A 22,341-nucleotide genomic window follows, 5' to 3' on the forward strand; every position below is an offset into this window, starting at 1 on the left:
TCGTGTGCTGGATTGTATTCGTGTTGTCGTCTTCGTGTCAGTGTTCCGGTCTGTTCCTGGTTTCATCCATTGACCGTCTTCACCTTCACCTGCGACTTCACCATCCAGCTCTTCTCACGCCACCGTAGACCTTCGTTGCCATTGCCTACATTCTGGACTCTGATTTCAATAAACTTCTTCTGATTGCCTGCAATTGCTTCCTCCTCTTTTACCAGCCGTCACAAATAGCACACTTGAATAAATGTCTTTTTTGTAAGGGTCTCTCCTATCTGACAGTGAAGACACACTCTTTGCTCTCAGTGTAACAAGCTCTTTTTGTGGGTTCCAATTCATAATTTGATTTTGTAGTTTGATAGAGTTGTAATTTACTTTGTGTTTTAGTTTCTTGATCCCAGTGTTCCAGATATATATTTTTAGATTGTTTGATCTCTACCTAACCAACCAACTATCTATCTATCTATCTATCTATCTATCTCTATCTATCTATCTATCTATCTATCTATCTATCTATCTATCTATCTATCTATCTATTGTCTGTCTATCTATCCATCTATTGTCTATCTATCTATCTATCTATCTATCTATCTATCTATCTATCTATCTATCTATCTATCTATCTATCTATCTATCTATCCATCTATCCATCTATCTATCTATCTATTGTCTGTCTATCTATCTATCTATCTATTGTCTGTCTATCTATCTATCTATCTATCTATCTATCTATCTATCTATCTATCTGTCTGTCTATCTATCTATTGTCTATCTGTCTGTCTGTCTATCTGTCTGTCTGTCTATCTATCTATCTATCATCTTTCCATCTATTGTCTGTCTATCTATCTATCTATCTATCTATCTATCTATCTATCTATCTATCTATCTATCTATCTATCTATCTATCTATCTATCTATCTATCTATCTATCTATCATCTGTTTGTCTATACCTGTCTTCTTATTTAGTAAATGAAGTAAGTAGAAGTGAGTTGGTAAGGACCAGCAGTATATCTGCACTGAGTTTCAGAGGTGAATGGGAGGGTCGCACTGGGGGTTGGTGGAGGGGGGCAGTGAAATTCTTGAATCCTCAAATCCTGGAAGTGGGAGGTACGATGAAAAAAAAAACTTCCTTCATATTCATTTCGAGAGGAAGAATCGCTGCTGTGAGCGACAGAGAAAGCGCAAGACAAACACGCACATTCGCAGCAGTTGACTTCGGTGGGACTCGTAAATCTCCGTTCGCTGCGAGACATCCGCGCGAGTTTCTTCCTCAAAACTTCCCAAACAGCAAAGACGTGGAAGTTTTCTAACGGTCCCTCTACGCACCTGGACCAAAAGCTTTTGTGTGCTTTAGCTGGTTTAAACGTGACTCTTTTTTTCCTCGTTACCTTTGCAGAAACGCGCGCTGCACGAGAGAAATCTGGCTGAGTGGCTTGTTTTGATCAACTTCAGCGTGGGATATTTTCTATGGAGAACGCTTGTTTTGGAGTAATGTTTTACAAACCTAAATAACTCCCACAAGAAGTGCACTTCAGCACAACCCAGTGCTCACAATAACATCCAGAGGTGAGTGTTTTTAACTTTGAGAAGAACCTCAACATTTTACGTGTTATCTGATGCCTGTGATGTTTATTTTTATTGAAGTATATGAAAGATACTCCCGAGTCGTAAGAAAAACACTTCAGACACTTATATGTGTCGGCACATTTTTTTTTTTTTTTTTTTTTTTTTTTTGCACGTTTTGTGTAGCGATGTCTATACAGAAGTGTTGTTACAGCCTATATGATTGAGATATAAAGATAAATAGAGTCTATATGTGTACTATAGGCTACATGCATATAACCTTATACATAACCTATATGTATAGTTGTGCTTTTTAAAGTAAATTTTTTCCCATTTCCATTGTATTTGCACATTCATGAAGAAACAAACCTTGAATAGGTGCTCACAGCAGGAGTAGAATAAGAATGCTACATTGTGTTCCCTTAATTTGCATATCAATGAATATGAAAAGTGACCTATTTTGAGCTGTGAAACCCTAGGTGATATGTCCAGTGTGTCTTATGGATGCATTGTGTTCCTTGAGGAAACAAACCTTTCCAGGATCTGTTTCTGTTTTAATGATAAATCAGTGTTATGTTTTTTTGTGTGTGTGTGATTTAACTGAGCTGATTTTCCCTGGCCGACCTCTGTTGTAGACTTTAAGGGGAAAAAAGCACTAATAGAGTCATTCTAAACATCTTGGTCAAGAACCATTGAAACTGAGTCAGTCCCATGCTCGAGACGTTGTGCTAATTTACCTTTAGGGCCACTTTCTGATCACGAGTGAATGTGTCAGCATGTCAGCATCTCTGAGGATGACTACTTCATTCCACAAGCATTAATTTCAGAGATGATTCATAAATAAAACTGATATTTTTCAAAATCACAACCTCCCTCCCAGAGGAGCCCATCTTGACTTATTGTGGCACTTTGTGCTGAGTTACAGCCAAATCTCATGTGTCAGCTGGAGCCCATCCAAATTGAATGTGTAATATTGGATGCGCTGAAAGACGAGCTCCGTCCATGCACCTGGTGGTTATTCCTGCTGCTGGTTTTGTCCAGAGTTTTAGATATTCCATGAATCATATTTATGGTTTGTAGCTTTTGAGGTTCCAAAAGGATTTTTTTCTTCTTCTTTTTTTAATTGAAGTGATGTGTGGCCAAGTATGGTGGCCCATACTCAGAATTTGTGCTTTGCATTTAACCCATCCAAGTGCACACACACACACACACACACACAGTACTTAATGAACACACACCCAGAGCAGTGGGAAACCATATTGCTGCGGCACCTGGGGAGCAGTTGGGGATTCAGTGCCTTGCTCAAGGGTCTCATCTCAGTCGTGGTATTGAAGGTGGAAGAGAGCGTGTGGTTATACACTCTCCCCACCGACAATGCCTGTCAGACCTGAGACTTGAACCCGCAACCTTCGGCTTACAAGTCCGACTCTTTAACCATTAGCCCATTACTGCCCCCGTAATACCACAGAAGAACCATTTTTGGTTCTCCAAAGAACCTTGTAGTGAACAGTGAGGTCCTGGGATGGATTGATGACTATCTCCCAAAACAAACACCAAGTCGAGGAATGTCATGCATGGATGCAGCAGCATAGTGATTAAGGGTCCGGGCTGGACTCTCAGGGGGGTAGGGAACACAGCAAACCCCAAACTTTAATTATCACAATGGGCTTTTCAAATGCTCCTCTTGCATTACTGTGAAGAACTCTGAAAGGACTGCTGGTTTCAGTGCTGTTTTGGTTTGCATTTATTCACATTTAGAAGATGCTTTTGTCCAAAGCAGCTTGCAAAAGAGAATAGTACAAGTATAATCAACTACTGAAAGGTTATTTAGGGCCAGATATGAAAAGAAATAAAACAGTTCATTATTTTTTTAATTATATATATATATATATATATATATCTATATATATATATATATATATATATTATAATCATTTTATTAACTGTTTTTGCTGTCTGTACTTTTCTGTATATTTAATTATTTAGTTAGTTATCCATTATTATATTTGCTAATCTGTAATATGCACACATTTTTTAATATAACATTTGATATTGTGTTTTTTTTAAGATGTTTAGTTTCATTAAAGATGAAAAAATCATTATTTTTTGAAGTTAAAGATAAATAAAACATTATTTAAGTATGTTTTACAATAAAATATTATTTTAGTCTTCAGAATTTCACGTTTAATTACTTGCCATTTCTTTGTAGTTATTTGTGAATTTTACTAGCAATTTCTGACTGAAAATTGTTTCATAGTATTTATTTTATAATATTTATTTATTTAGTTATTTTGACATTGTATGGCTCTTTTTTTTTTTTTTTGTGTTTATCATTGGAAATGGCTTGTTTCCTGCACATAATGTTTTAAAAAGTACAAGCTATCAAGCATGAGCACTATTAATCTCTCTTTTTTTATTTCAAAATCCATCAGACTGGTGGTAGGACTGTGCAACATGTTATCTATTATTCTTCTAGAACTTCACACATTTTTTTTTTAATGGTTTCGTGACTGTTGTTGAAAAACACTTTTATAGCTCATCCAATAACATTTCTTTGAGTTTCACCAGTTTGCCGCAGTTTCTTGCGTGAAAAAGTGCCACGAATAACTCCACATTCTCATCAGTTTAAGAGATTCTTAAATTTTACTGCTTTGACGTGGTTATGGACAGCGCCTGGGAGGTAAATGAACTGCGTTTATGGCCTTATCATAAACCCGCTGCACATCAGCATTTAGGATTTTTCATTCAGTGTCGCCACCCACCACAGAACGACCGTCTCTTCATGTACTTGCCTTTAGCTGAATTACTCAGGCATAAAACCATCCGACAGCTCTCAGTAATGGACGGACATTCCTCGTTTATCATTGTTATGAGGTGTTCATAATTAACAGAATTGGATGTTGCTGTACTTCAACTCCTCTAGATGAAAACAGATCATGGTTGAGTATTTTAAACACACTTGTGCGAAACTGAGCCTTGCAATGAAGGTGCTAATAAGTTAAAAACAACTTTGTTTACATTCACTGATACTCTAATTCCCCTCATTATTAATGAGAGCAAAACATGTGGCACCAAATTGTGTTGGTTCAGATTGGAAATTGTGAGTAATGTTGAAGGTGCGAGAGCAAATGGTTTGCAGCACTAATATTGGAGGAGGGGTACAAAAACAACCACCAGATTACGGGGCTTTTGTTGGGTAATGTTTGGCAGGGATGGAGGCGTGACTGCAGTCCCGACGAAAGACAAGTGTCAAGTGGCGGGTCTTAGGGGGTCATAGCATTAACAGATGTGTTTCACACCACCAGTATGGCCTCTCTACACCTACTCAGGGGGGCAGCTGCTGTCGGGTGAGGGGTCGAGAGGTTTGGGGCCTCTGTTTTCTTCATACTTGTGGGAAAACCATGTTTGAACTACTTTTTGATTTGTGAGGTATCTAGTCAAAAAGTTACAGCTTTTTCTTAGTTAAGTTAGAATTTCATGTAATAGGATGATTGTTGCTTTGAAATTAGGAGATTTTTTTATTATTTATCAGTGGTTGTTTAATTGGGTGGTGAATTGATGCATAAACAGTTGTCAGTGCTAATCAAACTTAATTAATATTTAAAAGCAATGAAGGAGCCTTAGAAGTTGAATTAGTGAGTACCAGATGGGCTTTATGGCCAGGTGACGGTATTATTTCAGTAAATGAGAGGGGTCTGGTCTTTGTAAGAAGAGCGTGAGTGTAGCTGGGCTTATATTTTGTGGCTCTTTGATATAGTTATAAGTGGGAACTTATGCTACTGTTCAAAAGTGTGGGGCTTGTAAGATTTTTTTTAATGAATATAAAGTCTTCAATGCTCATCAAGGTTGCATTTCTTTGATCAAAAATATACTAAAAACTGTTATATTGTGAAATATTATTGCAATTTAAAATAACTGTTTACTATTTGGGTATATTTTAAATATAATTTATTCCTGTGATGCAAAGCTGTATTTTCAGCATCATTACTCCAGTCTTCAGTGTCACCTGATCCTTTAGAAATCATTCTTATATGCTGATTTGAAACTTTAACTTGTTCCCACTGCAATGTGATGTGTCTTCAGGTGATTTTGATCAGAATAAAATGTACTCATTCACAAAATTTAGAGTAAAGACTGCATATTATGTTTTTTGATGCTTTATGTATGTAGTTTATCATTTTTGTGTTGCCACAGAGAATTATGGGACATGTAGTTTTATCGTGCAATCCTGTTTCCACAGTCATTTCGATTTTTTAGCATGTAAAGAGCTCTTTTCCACTATAAAGAATCTTTTATAGAATGGAAAGGCTCCAAGGATTTTAAAAGTTCTTCATGGAACCATAGATTCCAGTTTAAAAAAAAAACTGTGGAAAATCTCCAAAAGCCAGATCATTCCAATGAAAAGTTCATTTTTCGTCCTTTGCATCTATGCATAGTGTGTAATATTAATTCCTGTACACATTCTCTTTTTGGCAGATAGCTCTATGCTGCCAGTGTTGATGGGCCAGTGCTGCCCACAGCTGTGTGAATGAGCTGACTCGGCCCATCCTCCTCGCCCAGCTGCCGTGGCATGACTTCTCTCAGGATGATGAAGTCATGGCATTTGCTTCTCCTGTGGGTTATTCTAGCTCAGCTCCCCTTGGCCCACTCACGTCCTGCAGTAACCGAACAAGGTAAGTTTTTCCTGTTCCCATGTCAACTTTCAGGCTGTTCCTAATCTGAGGTGGCACAAATTGAAACAAATAGAAGAAAGCAAGCAGCACATCTTTTACTTGCGTGATTTAGGTTCGAATACATTCATTTGATGTTCGGTTTACACTTGGCTCCAGCACATGCAGCAGCAGAGTTCTGATCATGGCTCTGTTTTTGATGTGGAGTTAACTAGCGGAGCTGGAACTCATTAGGGTCTGATGTGCTGTAGGACTCCAGATGCTTTTCCTTTATGCATCCAAAGAGCTTTGGGGTTTTTCACTCTTTCTTGAAACCTTAGAGGTTCAGATGGATCACGGTGGAATGTCCAGCATTGCAAAGACTTCTCAATGTGCTAAAAGATCTCCAAATACAATACAGACCTCTACAGCAATCGGAGAATGGCTTTGAATAATTTATTCATTAAATCTGGAATGCTCATTAGCTGCTTCGCTTTTACTCGTTGGTTTTGATATATTGGTACCATATGGTTATATCAGTTGTATTTATTATCCCCCCACCCCAGTATTGGATATCAGTGTCTAGTTTTAGTTTTAGTCTAGTTTGTGTTGTTTTATTTTTTATTTAAAATGTCTATATAGTTTTAATTGATTTTCAATTTCATTTTATTATTGTAGTACATCAGTTTGAACCAAAAATGGCAACTAGCTTAAATAAAATGAGTTGATTTTTTTTTATTATTATTATTTTGGTTAACATTTATTTTATGTTAAGAAATGAAAATTGTCTCATGGTTTTAGTTTACTGGATTAACCCATAATTTAAATTACTTATTTTTTACTTTAAGTAAAATAAAATATAATAATATATATATATATTTTTTTTAATTTCAAGTAATGAAAATTGCTTTATGGTTTTAGTTAATTGTAATAACACACACACACACACACACACACACACACACACACACACACACACACACATATATAATATATTTAATTCATTTGTTTTTTATTTTAATTTTCATTTTATTTTTTACATTTAAATCATCATCTTTGTCATCATGCTCATTTGAAGTTTTATTTTTTATATTAATTTTGACAAAATAGTATTCAGTTTTAATATCAATCATCACTAGCCATATCAAGAACATTATTATCATCTTTTTGTTTTGAATTTTTATATTGATGCGTCCTCATAGTTCATTGTTTTGAGTTGAATCAAGAAGTTTGATAATTTGCATTTAACTTTATTGTAAAGGCAGGGGTCAGAATTGTTGTTGTGACAGCCTGACACCAACACGCTTACACTAGTCTCAGTTGTTTACAGCCTTATTGATGATGCATGTTTGCATACAAGTGGACATAGTGTCCATTCACAGCTGCTTAAGACACTGATATGTTCTACACTGTGGGCTGCAGAGCTCATCTGCATGTGAAAACAGCCATCGTCCATATCCTGTTTCTGCATAAAGTCTTGGTCCATTGTTTGTAAGCCTTGATCGAACTGTCTGTTTCCCTGAATTAACTTGTGTAGTGACTCAGTGCCCAGGACAATTACTAGCCAGGCAGGAAATCCCAGAAGCAATCCATCCAGGCTATGACTTCCTTTACCGATTCCCAGCCAAGTCCAGAGCTTCGCACCAATCCTGGTCGATGCGGAGAGACGGTCGCCTATAAGGATTTAAGGCTTGTTTTATTGAAGGTTTAGTTCATTAAAAGGGTCATAATGATCAGAAATGCAATGACATTTAGGCTTTTAAAGATGTTGCGGATGAATAATGAGGTGATGACAGATTTTGTCCACTTCAGCTTGGACTGACTGACCAAGACAGATGGGTCGGGCCTCCGCCTCCCTCTGAGAAAACACATTCTCTTCGCTTCTCCAAGAAGCCAGTCCGGAGCGGTCTGAATCCGAGCACACAGATGTGCATTGGTACTGCTCGCCGATGAAATCATGCTTGTGTTTTTGGGTCGGTCAGACTGGGAAGAATGATGTAGGAGCAAATCAAGATTTTTTCTGTTTTATGGAAAATGTTCAGTTTTAATTTAGTTAGATTATTTTCTAGCAGTCATAAAGAAAATGTGCTTCCAATTTTACAGTTACCCCATTTCGGCTGTTTAGGTGGTACACTTCTCCCCTTCTTGTCAACTGCTTCAAATTTGACCAGAGAAATGGTTTGAATTTCTGCATGTTGAGGGTCAAATTTAACTGCATTTTTATTCAATGTGCCGTTTTACGTGCAAAAGCTCATTTTAGGTGAAGCTTGTGCAATAGCTTTGCATGATATTCTGACTGTAAATTCCACACATGAACTGTTTTGAAAGAAGTGTGTATGTGATTGGCTTGATTTTGAACTGTTTGAAAGCCCAAAAAGGGATGACGGTCTGTTCTGACAGGATTGTGCAGAACAGAGTAAAAAACAAATAATGCATGCAAATAATAAATGCCAACTATGCACTACTGTTAAAAAATTTGGGGTCTGTAAGATTATTTTATTTATTTTTATATTATTTTTATTTGTTTATTTTTAAAGAAATTAATCAGCAAGGATGCATTAAATTGATTTAAAAGTGAGAGTAAAGATATTTGTAATTTGACAAAATATTTCTGTTTCAAATTAATGCTGCTCTTCTGAACTTTCAATTAATCAAAGAATCCTGAAAAAATATACAGTAAATCATCAAAATGTTAACCAGCACAACTGTTTTAACACTAATAATAATAGATGTTTCTTGAGCATCAAATCAGCATATTAGAATGATTTCTGAAGGATCTTGTGACTCTGAAGACTGGAGTAATGATGCTGGAAATTCAGCATTGCATCACAGGAATAAACTAAAGGTTAAAATATTTTTAATAAAAAAATACTTATAATATTTTATGCTGTATTTTAAATCTCATAGATGCAGCCTTGGTAAGCTTAAGTGTTTTCATTTGAAAATAAATCTTACTGACACCAAACTTATGTTTAAATCAGTTGCTACATTTGCTTCAAATTAGTGCATTACTTGGTAGAAGCTAGCTAAATTAGGCACATGCTAACAAGGACAAGCTCTCTGACATGTCGTCATACTCAAAAACCATACGCAAAGTTACCCAGACTACATTAAATACCAGTTCAGTTGCCAAAACAATTGAATTTCTAGAGCAATTTAGAAACCAAACTCTTAATGTTGCATATTGTTGTGCCTATAAAAGGCAGGGTCAGATTGATGTTTTTTATGGACATTTTTGTAATTTTTTTTGCCACTTAAAGCAAAACCACTTGTCTATGAAGAATTAATAAATGCTAGACTCCTCTAAAAATAACTTATCTGAATTTATTGCAACAATAGTCACAGCCAGGGTTTAATTTTAGTATAAAAGAATCAAAGGGCATGCTGGGAGTTGTCAGCCCTATTAACTGCAGTTATAAGTGCTGTTTTTCTCATAAATGTGAGGTTTAGGGGTGCACGTCATGTTTCTGCTCTAGTAAGTGACCAGAATGATTGGAAATAAAGTGAATGGAAGGATATAGGATGAGACATCAGTTCTCCTTTTATATTTGCAAGACCAGCATCTCCCTCAGCCTCAACCTTTCCTGCACACCATGCTTTTTTTGTTAAATTGGGCTGAAGCGAAAGTCGATCCCAACCCCCTTTCGTCCCGTTTCCCTGCCGGGATTAAGGGGCCTGTTATCCAGGAAATACCTCCACTAGGCTCAAGTGAGATCTCCATGACAACTAGCCGAGGAACCTGCTGTTACAGGTTCTTCTCCGTCTCTCTTCTTCCCCCCTTCTGTCTCTTACGGATCCGCTCACATTGTCAGGAAACACTGCAGAGGATAAAAGGGACAGATTAGTTTGTTTGACAATCAAGGTGACTTTGGCTTGGTGGGGGGTCTCTTTGAATGGGACGGCTGTATGTTCTGGCATCAGGGCTTTTGTTTAGTATGTACTGAAACTCAGGCCTAAGTGGGCCACAGGAGGTTAATCTTTAAACTGTTTATTTTTTTCTTCAGAACTTCCCCCTCTTTTGTAAAGGAAGTATCACAATGCTTGCTAGCAGGCTTATGTTTTAGATTCAAAGTGTTTGACTGGAACACATTACACCTCAGAAACAAAATGGAAAAAAGGAAATAACTATATTCATAATTTATAATAATTTTGCTGCACTATATTTAAATTATTATTTTTTTTTTAAATCATTAAATGCAGTACAACAAATACTATCTTGATGTATAAATACATTACAAATTAAATATCTAAATCAATATTTAAACCATGAATTTTTTCACATTCTAGTCATAAGAAATTTTTTCATTACTGTAATTAGCTTTTTTTTATTGTGTAGTGTGCTTAATTATAATAAATAATGTAATCATGCAAAAATATTCATGCTTAAGGCTGCATTTCCTTTGTCCAAAAAAAATCTTTGAATAGAATAGAATTCTTTTCTATTAATTTTAGGTTAAAATATAGCCCAAGCAAATCTTGACAGGTTTTGTGAGATTCACAAAATGTAAATTTGTTTCTGAAGATTTATGCATTACTTTCTCATTTTCATCTTCTTTGACTTTGTGACAGTTTTCTTATTCGTTATTTCTTTTGTTGGTGGTGTTCCTGTCATATTTTTATAGTTTCACGTGTTTGTTTTTTTGTTTTGAGGTACCACTTCCATAGTCTTCTTTACCCATGGTGCTTTAAAAGCTCATACCTCTTTTGTTAGTCATGGCCCTTAACTTTAAGTTTTGTGGTTCTTCACTTTTCTTTGGACAAGAGTTGTCTCTTGTCCCACACTTTGTTTTGAAATGCTGATTTTGATCCAGTGCCCCCTTTTGCTGGTCTACTGTTCCACCACTAGTCCAAACAGAGGTGAAAATGGAGCTGTACACATTGTTCCCCGGGGAGCGTTTGGTTCTGCAGTGCTTGGCTCAAGACGAGACCCCGATCACAGGCCTAGAGGTCATCTGGACTAAAGACCACACTGTAGTTCTGAATGGAGACCACATGTGGGTGAACGGGGGCCAGCTGGAGATCGGGTCAGTGGAGCCGACAGACTCTGGCCTTTACACCTGCACTGTCCAGAGCTTGTTCGGCAACCACTCTGACTATTTCATCGTTAATGTGACCGGTATGTTTTATAGGAGCTTAGAGAGGATGAGCTTTGTGTTTTTTCTTACCGGAGAAACACAGATTTCTTCACAAATGACTCATTTTGTTCTTGTTGCATATAATGCATCAGATATTTTACTCTTTTGGTTTTTGTTGTTGTTTTTTGCAATTTTGTGTTGTCCTCAAAGAGGACATTGAAAAATTTTCATTCATGTAATACCTAAAATACATGCGACGTTTCAATTTTTATTTATTTATTTATTTTTTATTTTTTTTAATAATTTAAATGCAGTACAACTAATAATATCTTTATGTATAAATGCTTTACAATTATAATTAATTAAATGCAGTACAACAAATACTATCTTGATGTATAAATACATACATTACAATAATCATTATTATTTAAATATTTTTTTTAACATTCCTGTCAATTCTTTACAAATTTTTTACTGTAATTTGGTTAATAGTGATCAATTGTTATTAAAATATTTTCATTTCAGTTTTTCTTTATTTTCTTTATCCGAAATGTAATAATTATTTTCTTTTAATTATAAAATATGTTAAAATATGGTTAAAATATGACCCAGACGTGATCTAAGCAACCACATACAGTAGCAACCCCCTGGCATCATGCAGGCAAGTTTTGCAGGCAAACACCACTTATTGTCTTCTGAAATTGTTAAAAACTAGTTTAAGTTGTTTTTGGGATTGTATTGTTGTTATAGATGAGCAACTGAAACATTGTGAGGTTGTTTCTCTCTGTTCAGCTGTGGAATGTGTCAGGCGTTGAGTGGTGAATTTGTCAGACAGCTCCCCAGAGTGTGTGTGTTTCCGTCTGTGTGATGGGAGCGTGGGTACGGCTCTGGAGCGGAGCCTGCAGTGACTCATGCGCTCGCACTGTCCGACGCTCTGTGAAGGACAGATGCGTTACTTCATCCTGGTTCAATATCCAGATCAAGCAGGAATACAAAATCACCAGAATATTGTGAATACATAAATAATTTAATAAATAAAAGCATTGCAAGCCTCTCCTTTCTCAACCTGCTGCTATTCTTTGCTTCAAGACTGGTAAAATCAAACACTTTAAGGGATATAAATCAAGACATTTTCAGATTTGACTCTCAAGGTGGACAAACAGACAAATAAATAACCACATCTGCATGTGCTTTGCTGAATTTGTGACATCTAAATCATGCATGATGGATTGTGGACTTTTGCATAACTATATTCTGACCTTTATGGGCAGCTATATGAATTTATTCTCTGACACACATCCTGTCGACTTTGTCACAGGTCACGCTGTAGCGTCTTCTGAGGATGAGGATGACGATGAGTCATCATCAGAAGAGAACAAGCCGTCAAGTAGCCAGGAGCTCTTACGTAAGCATGCACTCTCATTTTTAGGAAGGAAATCAAATGATGAATTGTTCTGTTATTAATACCATATTTTCTCTGTAGCAATGGCACCTCATTGGGCCCAACCTGAAAAGATGGAAAAAAAGCTTCATGCTGTACCAGCCAGCAAAACGGTGAAATTCCGATGTCAGGCCGAGGGAAACCCGACTCCGAAACTACGCTGGCTCAAGAATGGAAAAGAGTTCAAAAGAGACCAGCGCATCGGGGGCTACAAGGTACGTCTGCGCATAAGCAGACTTCAGTACCTGAGTGATATCACTGTTATGTGGGACATACAGCCCTCATTTACTCTGCACCTGAGCCGAGAGAACGAAAGCTGATACCTTAGCTTACAATAGGCCAAAATCACAGCCTGAATCTATACACCCTGAACCCAACACCTGAATGCACACACCCTGATGTAAACGTGTAGGAAACAACGGAGCTCTGGTTACAAATTGTTTGCTATAGTGATAAAGGCTTGGCAAAATATTTGTGATGATTTGCTGCCGATTTAAAAATGGATTCAAGAGAGATCACACCAGCCATATAGAAGTATACATGAAACCCGCTACCTTTAAGGCCCCAGAAAATGTAAAAATGACTCAACATAGAGAGACAATGGGCAAATATCAAGACAAGAAGTACCACAATGTGATAAAACAATTAGTAACCAACAATTAAAATTAAGCAACATCATTAATATCGATTTATATGTGATTTTGATGTTTATTTGGCCATTACGTTCCGTTCAGGGTGCATTATTACAATAGTTTTGCAATCACAAGAGCATTAAAACTGATGTTTTAAGTGTTTTTAAAAGTGAATCAGTTTTAACTGATTCAAACCTTTACCCATATGTGTTTTTTTTATGTAATAATTTTAAATGACTACTACTATTATTATCATCATCATCATCATCATCATCATTATTATTATTATTATTATTATTATTATTATTATTATCATTAAAAACATCAATGTAATAATTATTATTATTGTCATATTGGTCAGCATAGATTACAATTATTAAATATTGTTATTATATTTATTTAGACTTCTCAAATGATGGTCTCTTTTAATTTGAAATAATTCATTTAAGCCATTAATAAGCCAAAAATACATATGTATTTCACATAAGAGATTTGTGAATGGACTATGCATATCTGGTTTTCATTTGTGTGTGTGTGTATTTGGAGTAAATATTGTGTGAATACACTTTAAAGAATATTTCTTTTCTTCCATTCTCAGCTGCGGGAACACATGTGGACCATAATCATGGAGTCCGTGGTGCCCTCAGACAAGGGCAACTACACGTGCCTGGTGGAGAACGAATATGGAAGCATCAATCACACCTATCAGCTGGATGTAGTGGGTCAGTCATCTCTCAATATCAGCCAGTAGCAGATCAGGAATAAATACTGTGCTTAAATACAAATCTAACAAACACTGTCTTGTGTATATTTCAGAGCGATCGCCTCACAGGCCCATCCTGTACGCTGGTCTCCCTGCAAATCGAACAGCTGTGGTCGGCAGTGATGTAGAGTTTGTTTGCAAGGTCTTCAGCGATCCCCAGCCTCACATTCAGTGGCTCAAACACATATATGTGAACGGAAGCAAACTGGGACCTGATGGACTACCTTACGTACGCGTCCTAAAGGTAAAGGTTTACATTGAAATTCAGTCAGTTTACTTAAGTCTGACTTGCATTGAGCAGTGTCATATAAGTGGTCCACACATATTAGGATGTCCTGGGTTGGGATTGGATGTGATGAATTTGGTCTCTTGTCATCTCCAGCACTCGGGGGTCAATAGCTCGGACACCCAGGTGCTGACACTCTACAATATCACAGAAGAAGAGGGCGGCGAGTATATATGCAAAGTGTCCAATTATATAGGAGAAGCCAATCAGTCAGCCTGGTTAACTGTCCTTAGACATGATGTACAAGGTAACTTGACCACAGGATAATCTAAAGTGATCTCCTCAGAGGTTTTAGCCTTGGGTTTCTCTCATGCTTTGGGTTTTCCTATCCCATTATGCCATGGAAACTCCCGGTCGACCCAATCAATGGCGATAACTCCCTCGCTATGGATTGGGTCTTACTGGAGAGAGTCTCCATGTGGCTTGCCTGATGTGGGTGGAGGTAGATCGAAGGTGATGGTGCTGGGCGGCAATATTTGTTCCCTCTACAGGTGATAGAAAGTTTTCAGGTGGTTTCCCGGGCATCAAACTGGTTTTAATCCAACCAGATAGATGCAACGACTCCCCAAAATTTCCCAAGCTCAACGTTGTCCTGCTTCCTCCCCCTTCCCCTCACGTCTTGGGCCTCGGTCTGCTTTTCTCGTTCTCTTCCAGACGGCAGGCCTCAACACCACCGACAAGGAGATGGAGGTGCTCCAGTTGAGGAATGTGTCCTTTGAGGATGCTGGGGAGTATACTTGCTTGGCAGGCAATTCAATTGGGATCTCCCATCATTCAGCTTGGTTGACCGTTGTCAAAGGTATCCGGCAACTCTTTTCTGTCCTCTCTAGACTTTTCCTTCTCGTCCCAACAGTGGCTATTTGTTTGTGTCATTCGGCAGTTTCAGGTGAACCACGTATAAGTCAAAGAGCATTTACTTAGCTATCACTTTAACCGGTGTATATTTTGCACCGTTGATGAAGGACGAGGTGTTTCATGGGCCGTCCACAGGTGCAAAACCACCCATGCATGGCACCAGCATGTAGACCGAGTAGACCAAACATTTGGATTTTAGTGACATCTTCCCCTATAAGTATCATCTTACTGAGCTGCCCTCAGTGGTTTTCACTTCTGACAAATGACACGAGTTATAGCACTGTTTCACCTCCTCTACTTATTTTTCTCTAAATACCTTGTTTTCGCTCTCTGACCTGCTATCTTTGTTGTTTTAATGAGTGGTTAGTGCACATCAAGTCACCTTTATTCAGATTATATGAGTTATGCTCATTTTGAGAGTAAGCAGAATGATAACAATGTATCAAGAGGGTGGGAAACCTGGTTCTTCAAAGGAAAATAAAATATATTGTTGAGGGGTTGAATTAAAATTAGAATTAGCTTTTTTGTAGCTTATTTTAATGCTTGTTTTGTCTTATTTTAATCATTTTTAGTCATGTCGGGGCCCCTTAGAAGTTCACTAAGCCTCCCTATTGGGTCCTGGCCCTCAGGTTGAAACCCTCTGCTGAAAATGGTGCAAACAATATTGGGTAAAATTACCCACTGAACTATTAAAAAAAATTTAACCACTTTTTTGTGTGAAGCATGAATATAATGCCTAAAAATGGGATCTAGGTATAATTCTGGAGTTGTTGACTATAATCTGAAATTGCTGTGACTTGGTGCTGCATTTTCATTGGATCATTAAAACATTTTTTACTAATGTATGAAGTTGGCATCTATTTTCAGAGTTGTGTGGCTGTGATAGCTGTCACTTGATGTCACTTCCTCTAACCCAGTGTATTATCAGCTTGATCACCAACTAATATGGGTTTCCTTGTGGGAAAAATAATTATTAATGATCAAGCATCACACGATTAGTTCCTTATCTTCTGGATGATTTGTTTTATTTCAACCACTGCATACTATTGCAGAACAGCTCAACTCCATATGAACGATGCTCTAATTTATGAACAACCCATAAGGTGTAGCTGTGTGTCACTTTGGCCTTCCAGGACATTTTGGCCAGGATGGTTCAGTTTCATGCTTGTGCATGGGATGACTGCAGCCTCACGCTGGTGGAGAATGTGGGGGGAAATACTACGCCACAAAGGAGCCATTGTGTGGCCACAAAAGGGTGCTTGTGCTCTTTTCTCAGTGCCAATAGTGTCAAATGCACTGGTTGAAATAAAACAGAGCTCGGTGTGTTTGTGTTTGTGTTTGTGTGTGTGTGTGTGTGTGTGTGTGTGTGTGTGTGTGTGTGTGTGTGTGTGTGTGTGTGTGTGTGCCTGTCACCAGAATCTACCAGTGTGTGTCAATCCAAAGCACTGTAGACACAGTAACAGAGGTGTTCTTGACACTGTACAAGTGGATTCAGCCTTATTAGTGCTGTATTCTATGGCAAGCATCACTATTATCCATATTTTGTCTTGTGTTCCAGAAAAAAAATAATTTACTTGAGGAGACAAATTTGTGTAAAATAACACTTGTTTCCAGACAAAATATCTTGAATCAAGTTCAGTATAAACCTATGGAAGCCCCTTTCCGCCACTGCATAAAACAAAAAAGGTAATTGTGACTTTTTATCTCACAATTGCAAGTTTATACATTAAACTTCTGACTTCTTTTCGCAGTTTTAAAGTTAGAATTGTTTTAATGTCGAAATTGCTGGATATAAACACAATTAGAAGAAAAAAGTCAGAATTATGAGATAAAAAGTCACAATTACATAAAAAAAAAATATTCAATTGCGGAAATGGGCTTGCATATAAACCTCACTATTTTTTTTATATATATACTTAAAATAAATATAATATCTTTTTAATTTTGCTTGTCAAGTAAATCAAGTAAAATCTTGTTTTGAGGACGGTTTTTACTGGAAAACTAGACTTACGAAACCAGTTTATTGTTGTTAACTAAAACTTAAATTGAAATAAAAATAAATTAAACCTAAATAGTAATAATAAATAATAATAGTCATAATAATAATAAAAGTGACAAAAACACAATAAAATGACTAAAATGAAAATGAAAACTGAAAATATAAAAATAAAAGTTAATTAAAAGTATTAATAAAAACTATAATGGTTTAAAATAACACTAAATAAAATAAAAAAGTAAAATGAGATTTCTTATAAAATATATATATATTTTTTACTGACTGCGTAGCCTTCTATTTGTCCCATAGCCCCTACCACTCCCTCTGCAGTCCCCAGTCAGTCCTACCTGGAGGTGCTGATCTACTGCGTTGGATTCTTCCTCATCTTCCTCATGGTAGGAATCGCCACCATCGTCAAAGTCCACAGCTCCTCCAAGAAGAGTGACTTCAACAGCCAGCTGGCTGTCCATAAGCTGGCCAAAAGCATTCCTCTCCGCAGACAGGTAACAGATAAGGGCTTTGGTGTACTGCCCTCCAAAGAAGGGCCCTTGTGTCTTTCTAAAAGCACCATTCTACTTCCTCACTCTACAGGTGTCGGTGGAATCCAGTTCCTCTCTGAACTCTGGTGTGATGTTGGTCCGACCTTCACGACTCTCCTCCAGCGGGACGCCCATGCTGTCAGGGGTGTCTGAGTACGAGCTGCCCCAGGACCCATGCTGGGAGGTGCCCCGAGAGAGGTACAAACACTGTTCATCTAAAAGTTGAACTTTTCTAACTTTTTTTCTTCTGTAACAGGGTCATCTGAGAAATTATTCTGAAATCGTGTTCATCTGTATTTTTGTAACAGGCTTGTACTTGGGAAACCTCTGGGCGAGGGCTGCTTTGGTCAGGTGGTGATGGGCGAAGCCATTGGACTGGACAAAGACAAGCCCAACCGCATAACTAAAGTTGCTGTGAAAATGCTGAAATGTATGTGGTTTTGCAAATTATCAGCCGAAAAGAACCCATGACATGATCTGATGCAATTTCTATAGGATCTGATAGATAAATTTACTTGAGCAGCAAAATTGTGTAAATTTTCACTTGATTTGAAATTATTATTATTATTATTAATACATATTGTTATTATCTCATTGGCTTTTTTTTCCGTTTTAATGATAAACCTCACTAAATTGTATTAAATTTCTGCATAAACATGAATAAGGAATTTTGTGGGGAAATAAATGTAAATATAGAGAATAAGAATTTATTTTTAGAATAACCATATTTTATAGTTATTTAATAAATAATAATAATAATAATTATTATTATTATTATTATTATTATTATTATTATTATTATATGGTTGAGGAATTTATTATTTTTTAGGTATTTGTTTTCAGTATTTATTATAAAACTAGACAAAAATACAAAAATACCAAACAGACATTTTAGTCATAAAACTCCAATTTTGATTGCATGGGGGCTTTAAGACCAAACCACATTATTAACCAGATGTTTACCAGAACCAGACCTCATTAAGATTTAGCATGTTTTTAATAGCTGATGCCACCGAGAAGGATCTGTCTGACCTCATCTCAGAGATGGAGATGATGAAGATGATTGGAAAACACAAGAACATCATCAACCTGCTCGGAGCTTGCACCCAGGATGGTAAGAGCCCATTTGAGGATTCTTACAATCACGCAGCATTTGAAGATGTTGGATCACACTACAAGGATTTCCTCTCTCAAAACACACATTTGTTTCCAATCTCCTTGTTTCAGGCCCTCTGTATGTCATCGTGGAATACGCCTCTAAAGGAAACCTGCGGGAATATCTGCGTGCCCGCCGGCCGCATGGCATGGAGTACTGTTACAATCCTGACCAGGTGCCTGTGGAGAGCATGTCCATTAAAGACTTGGTCTCCTGTGCCTACCAGGTGGCTCGTGGCATGGAGTACCTGGCATCCAAAAAGGTATTGCTGACATACTGTGTGATTTATTTCTTTAAAATGTGAGCTGAAATTAACATTTTTATTTTGGTAGTGTATCCACAGAGACTTGGCGGCACGCAATGTACTTGTTACAGAGGACAGTGTGATGAAGATAGCAGACTTCGGTTTGGCCCGGGATGTTCATCACATAGATTACTACAAGAAGACTACAAATGTAAGCAGTCAGTTCTACATAGCTGTATTTATTATCTAAAAAGGCAATATATGACAAGTGAACGTCTTTATTTCTTCTTCAGGGCCGGCTGCCTGTCAAATGGATGGCACCTGAGGCTTTGTTTGACAGGATTTACACACATCAAAGTGACGTGTAAGATGGCTCATATGTTTTCAATTCCAGTATATCTTCATATCAGCTCTCTTACTTCATAAAAGTACAGTTTCTTGGTTCTGTTTTGGTACTGAGTGATCTCATGTTGTAGGTGGTCTTTTGGTGTTCTTCTGTGGGAGATCTTCACTCTGGGGGGCTCGCCTTATCCAGGAGTGCCAGTGGAAGAGCTCTTCAAGCTACTGCGGGAAGGTCATCGCATGGACAGACCCTCAGCCTGCACTCAGGAGATGTACGGCACATTATAATTAGTGACAAAAAGATGTTCCTTTTAATTTGATTAAATAGAATCTTTAAAAATGTTTTAAATGGAAGCATTCAAACAAATCAAAAACATTTTAACTTCCATAATTTGAAACATTTTTGAGTGAAACCTATCATAAAATTCATTTATTTGTTTTTTGTTGTTGTAATAATTATTTTCATTTCTTAGATTTGTTTTCTTTTTTGTACTTTAGCAAACATTTTTCTTTAGAATAAAAAGGCCCATTCAGATGTTTTGGTTAGCAACTAAAAATCCTTCAGAATTTAATAAAATAGAATCTTTTTTAAAACATTTTACTTCCATAACGTGACACATTTTTGAATGAAACAGACTTTGTAATTGATTTCTTTTAATAAATATTTATTATATTTGCAATAATAGTAATTACTTAATTATTATTAAAATAAATATTGATTGAAACAATTTTAATAATAAATGTTATTTTTTATATTATATAATTATTTCACATTTTTTTTGCTTTATTTAAATACATTGCTCAAAAATGTATCACACCATTTTAATACAAGTTTAACATATTTTTTTAGTTTTTTTTTTTATTAGAATAAAATGCAGGGATGAATTGTGCACAATAAGATTTAATACAAAAATAAATAATTTATTTTGTATTCACATAATGACTCAATTGTTTCCCCCCCCCAGATATCTAATGATGAAAGACTGCTGGCATGCAGTTCCCACACAGAGGCCAACTTTTAAACAGCTGGTAGAAGACCTTGATCGCACTCTGTCCATGATATCCAATCAGGTAAGGCCAGCAGACTGCATAGGTAGCTATCTTTTATGTCAACATCCCACTCAAAATAAATCCTCACAAGTGACTGATGTGACTCATGGGCAGCAACTCTGTTAAGGCTTGGGTCCACAATGCAAATACGCTGCTCCATCTGCCAACTTGGATGAAAATGTTCACTGTTCTCTTCCCTTGCAGGAGTATCTGGACCTTTCTGTTCCCCTGGAGCCCCTGTACTCTCAGGTCATCCTGAATGAACGGAGTTCCACCTGCTCCTCCGAGCCGGACTCAGTCTTTTTAAGAGAGTCTGGACCCGAAGAACCCTGCATCCCTCCGACAGTCCCCTCACAACAAACCATACAATCCTTCAAAAAACGCTGACAGTAGAGAACACCTGCACCTCCATGTTCACAGAAGACCTCTCTACATCTTTCTGCTTTCTGTGACTCGTAAACTCTGCAGGCTCAGAGACTGAGGTCAGCCTGCGCCGTTCTAGCACAGAAACGCAAGCGGGAGGAAACGTTTCATACCAGCAGACTCTCAAAAACAAGACTGATCACAACAGAGAGTCTCACGTGGGGAACTATCACACTTTCTGTCCATCGATTGTCCTTCAGAGGGTTCAATCCTCACAAATAAGATGTTCAAAAAGCATCACAGAAGGATAAAATGCTTATCAACGGCAACAAAGTCAATGGGGTGGAGAAATATTTCATGTGTTACCCAGTGGAGTATGTTGGCTTTGTAAATGTGGTTAAATTGTACAAATATGAAATTCTATAAACACAATGGTTTTATATTACTATTATAATTATTATTATTTTTGTATGAGCTTGTTTATTCCTTTTTTTGTTCAAGAACATGATCCGCAGCACAGTGTTCTAACCAGTCACAACAGTGACGAACAACATTTGTTGTTCTTTGCTTTATTTTTATTTCTACAGTCTGCAGTATTGGCTTGACCAATAGCTTGAATTTGGAGCGGGAATATCTGTTTGTTTGACCAATGGCAGATGGAGTAATCCTTTAGGAAACCTGTTTGGAAACAGTATTTTTTTGCTCTTTGTCAATGCTAGTTGTGCAGAAATTACACACTTCACCTTTAAATGTCAAATATGTTCTGGCTGGTTGTGATTGTGTTGCATTTTCTCTTTCACTGTGGAAAAATGAATAACTTATGGTTAAAAATTTAATCTCGAGTCTGTATAGAAGATGATGTCACAGATTTATGGAAGACTTATGACTTATCTATATGTTAAAATAAGCTACAAATGAAATCTGTTACTCATTGCTTGCAGTTACAATCATAAGGTGTGGTTACCTTTTGTTTGGTGTCCTGAAAGAGTAAATTCAAGTGTGACTGAATGTTTAGTAACTATTAACATGAAACAGCTGTTTAGCATTAGCATGGTGGTTGACAATCTGTTAGCACCAGTTTCAGAGCATTGCATGTCTGTAGCTTCTTCATAATTTGAAGCTAGACTCTCAAACGACAGGGTTTATATGACAGGATTGGCAACTTGTTGTGAGGAACAGTGCACATTTTATTCTCGAATAGAGTTTTGATGCATTTGTGATTGTTTATGGTACGTCCTGATGTGAATTTCGAGGCAGTGGCCATGCACTTATATTCAGGCTTTCAATAAGCCGACTGATACTGCCTTTCCTGTGGGAATATAAATAAAAATGTTATATATAAAATATGATCTGAAGCTGATATTTGTATATGTAGCTCATGCATGCAGGAAA

The 22,341-nt window shown here is 37.0% G+C and overlaps 1 protein-coding gene across 4 annotated transcripts; it reads left to right on the forward strand.

Moving 5' to 3' along the window:
* Positions 1-1,112: 1,112 nt before the first annotated feature.
* Positions 1,113-22,295, forward strand: fgfr1b (fibroblast growth factor receptor 1b). Of its 4 annotated transcripts, none has more exons than XM_042765413.1 (17): positions 1,113-1,561; positions 6,035-6,231; positions 12,601-12,687; positions 12,766-12,938; positions 13,954-14,077; positions 14,172-14,362; positions 15,059-15,203; positions 17,586-17,758; positions 17,847-17,992; positions 18,103-18,224; positions 18,798-18,908; positions 19,022-19,212; positions 19,283-19,405; positions 19,488-19,558; positions 19,671-19,808; positions 20,502-20,607; positions 20,791-22,295. In XM_042765413.1, the coding sequence occupies exons 2-17, from the start codon at positions 6,129-6,131 to the stop codon at positions 20,971-20,973; spliced, it is 2,187 nt and encodes a 728-aa protein (XP_042621347.1). In that variant the 5' UTR covers positions 1,113-1,561; positions 6,035-6,128; the 3' UTR covers positions 20,974-22,295. The 4 variants fall into 4 exon arrangements, with proteins under 4 accessions (XP_042621347.1, XP_018928123.1, XP_042621346.1 ...); XM_019072578.2 differs by having other exon boundaries at positions 1,114-1,561; positions 17,565-17,758; XM_042765412.1 differs by having other exon boundaries at positions 1,114-1,561; positions 6,039-6,231; positions 17,565-17,758.
* Positions 22,296-22,341: the final 46 nt, after the last annotated feature.

Source organism: Cyprinus carpio, chromosome A10 (genome assembly GCF_018340385.1).
Source record: "Cyprinus carpio isolate SPL01 chromosome A10, ASM1834038v1, whole genome shotgun sequence".
NCBI lineage: Eukaryota > Metazoa > Chordata > Actinopteri > Cypriniformes > Cyprinidae > Cyprinus > Cyprinus carpio.

Bases quoted from the DNA above. Each gene is read 5' to 3' on its own strand.
- fgfr1b (XM_042765414.1), top strand. From the start codon at position 11,071: ATGGAGCTGTACACATTGTTCCCCGGGGAGCGTTTGGTTCTGCAGTGC. The intron at 18,909-19,021 runs GTAAGAGCCCAT...TCCTTGTTTCAG, and splicing joins CGGAGCTTGCACCCAGGATG to GCCCTCTGTATGTCATCGTG. The intron at 20,608-20,790 runs GTAAGGCCAGCA...CTTCCCTTGCAG, and splicing joins TGTCCATGATATCCAATCAG to GAGTATCTGGACCTTTCTGT.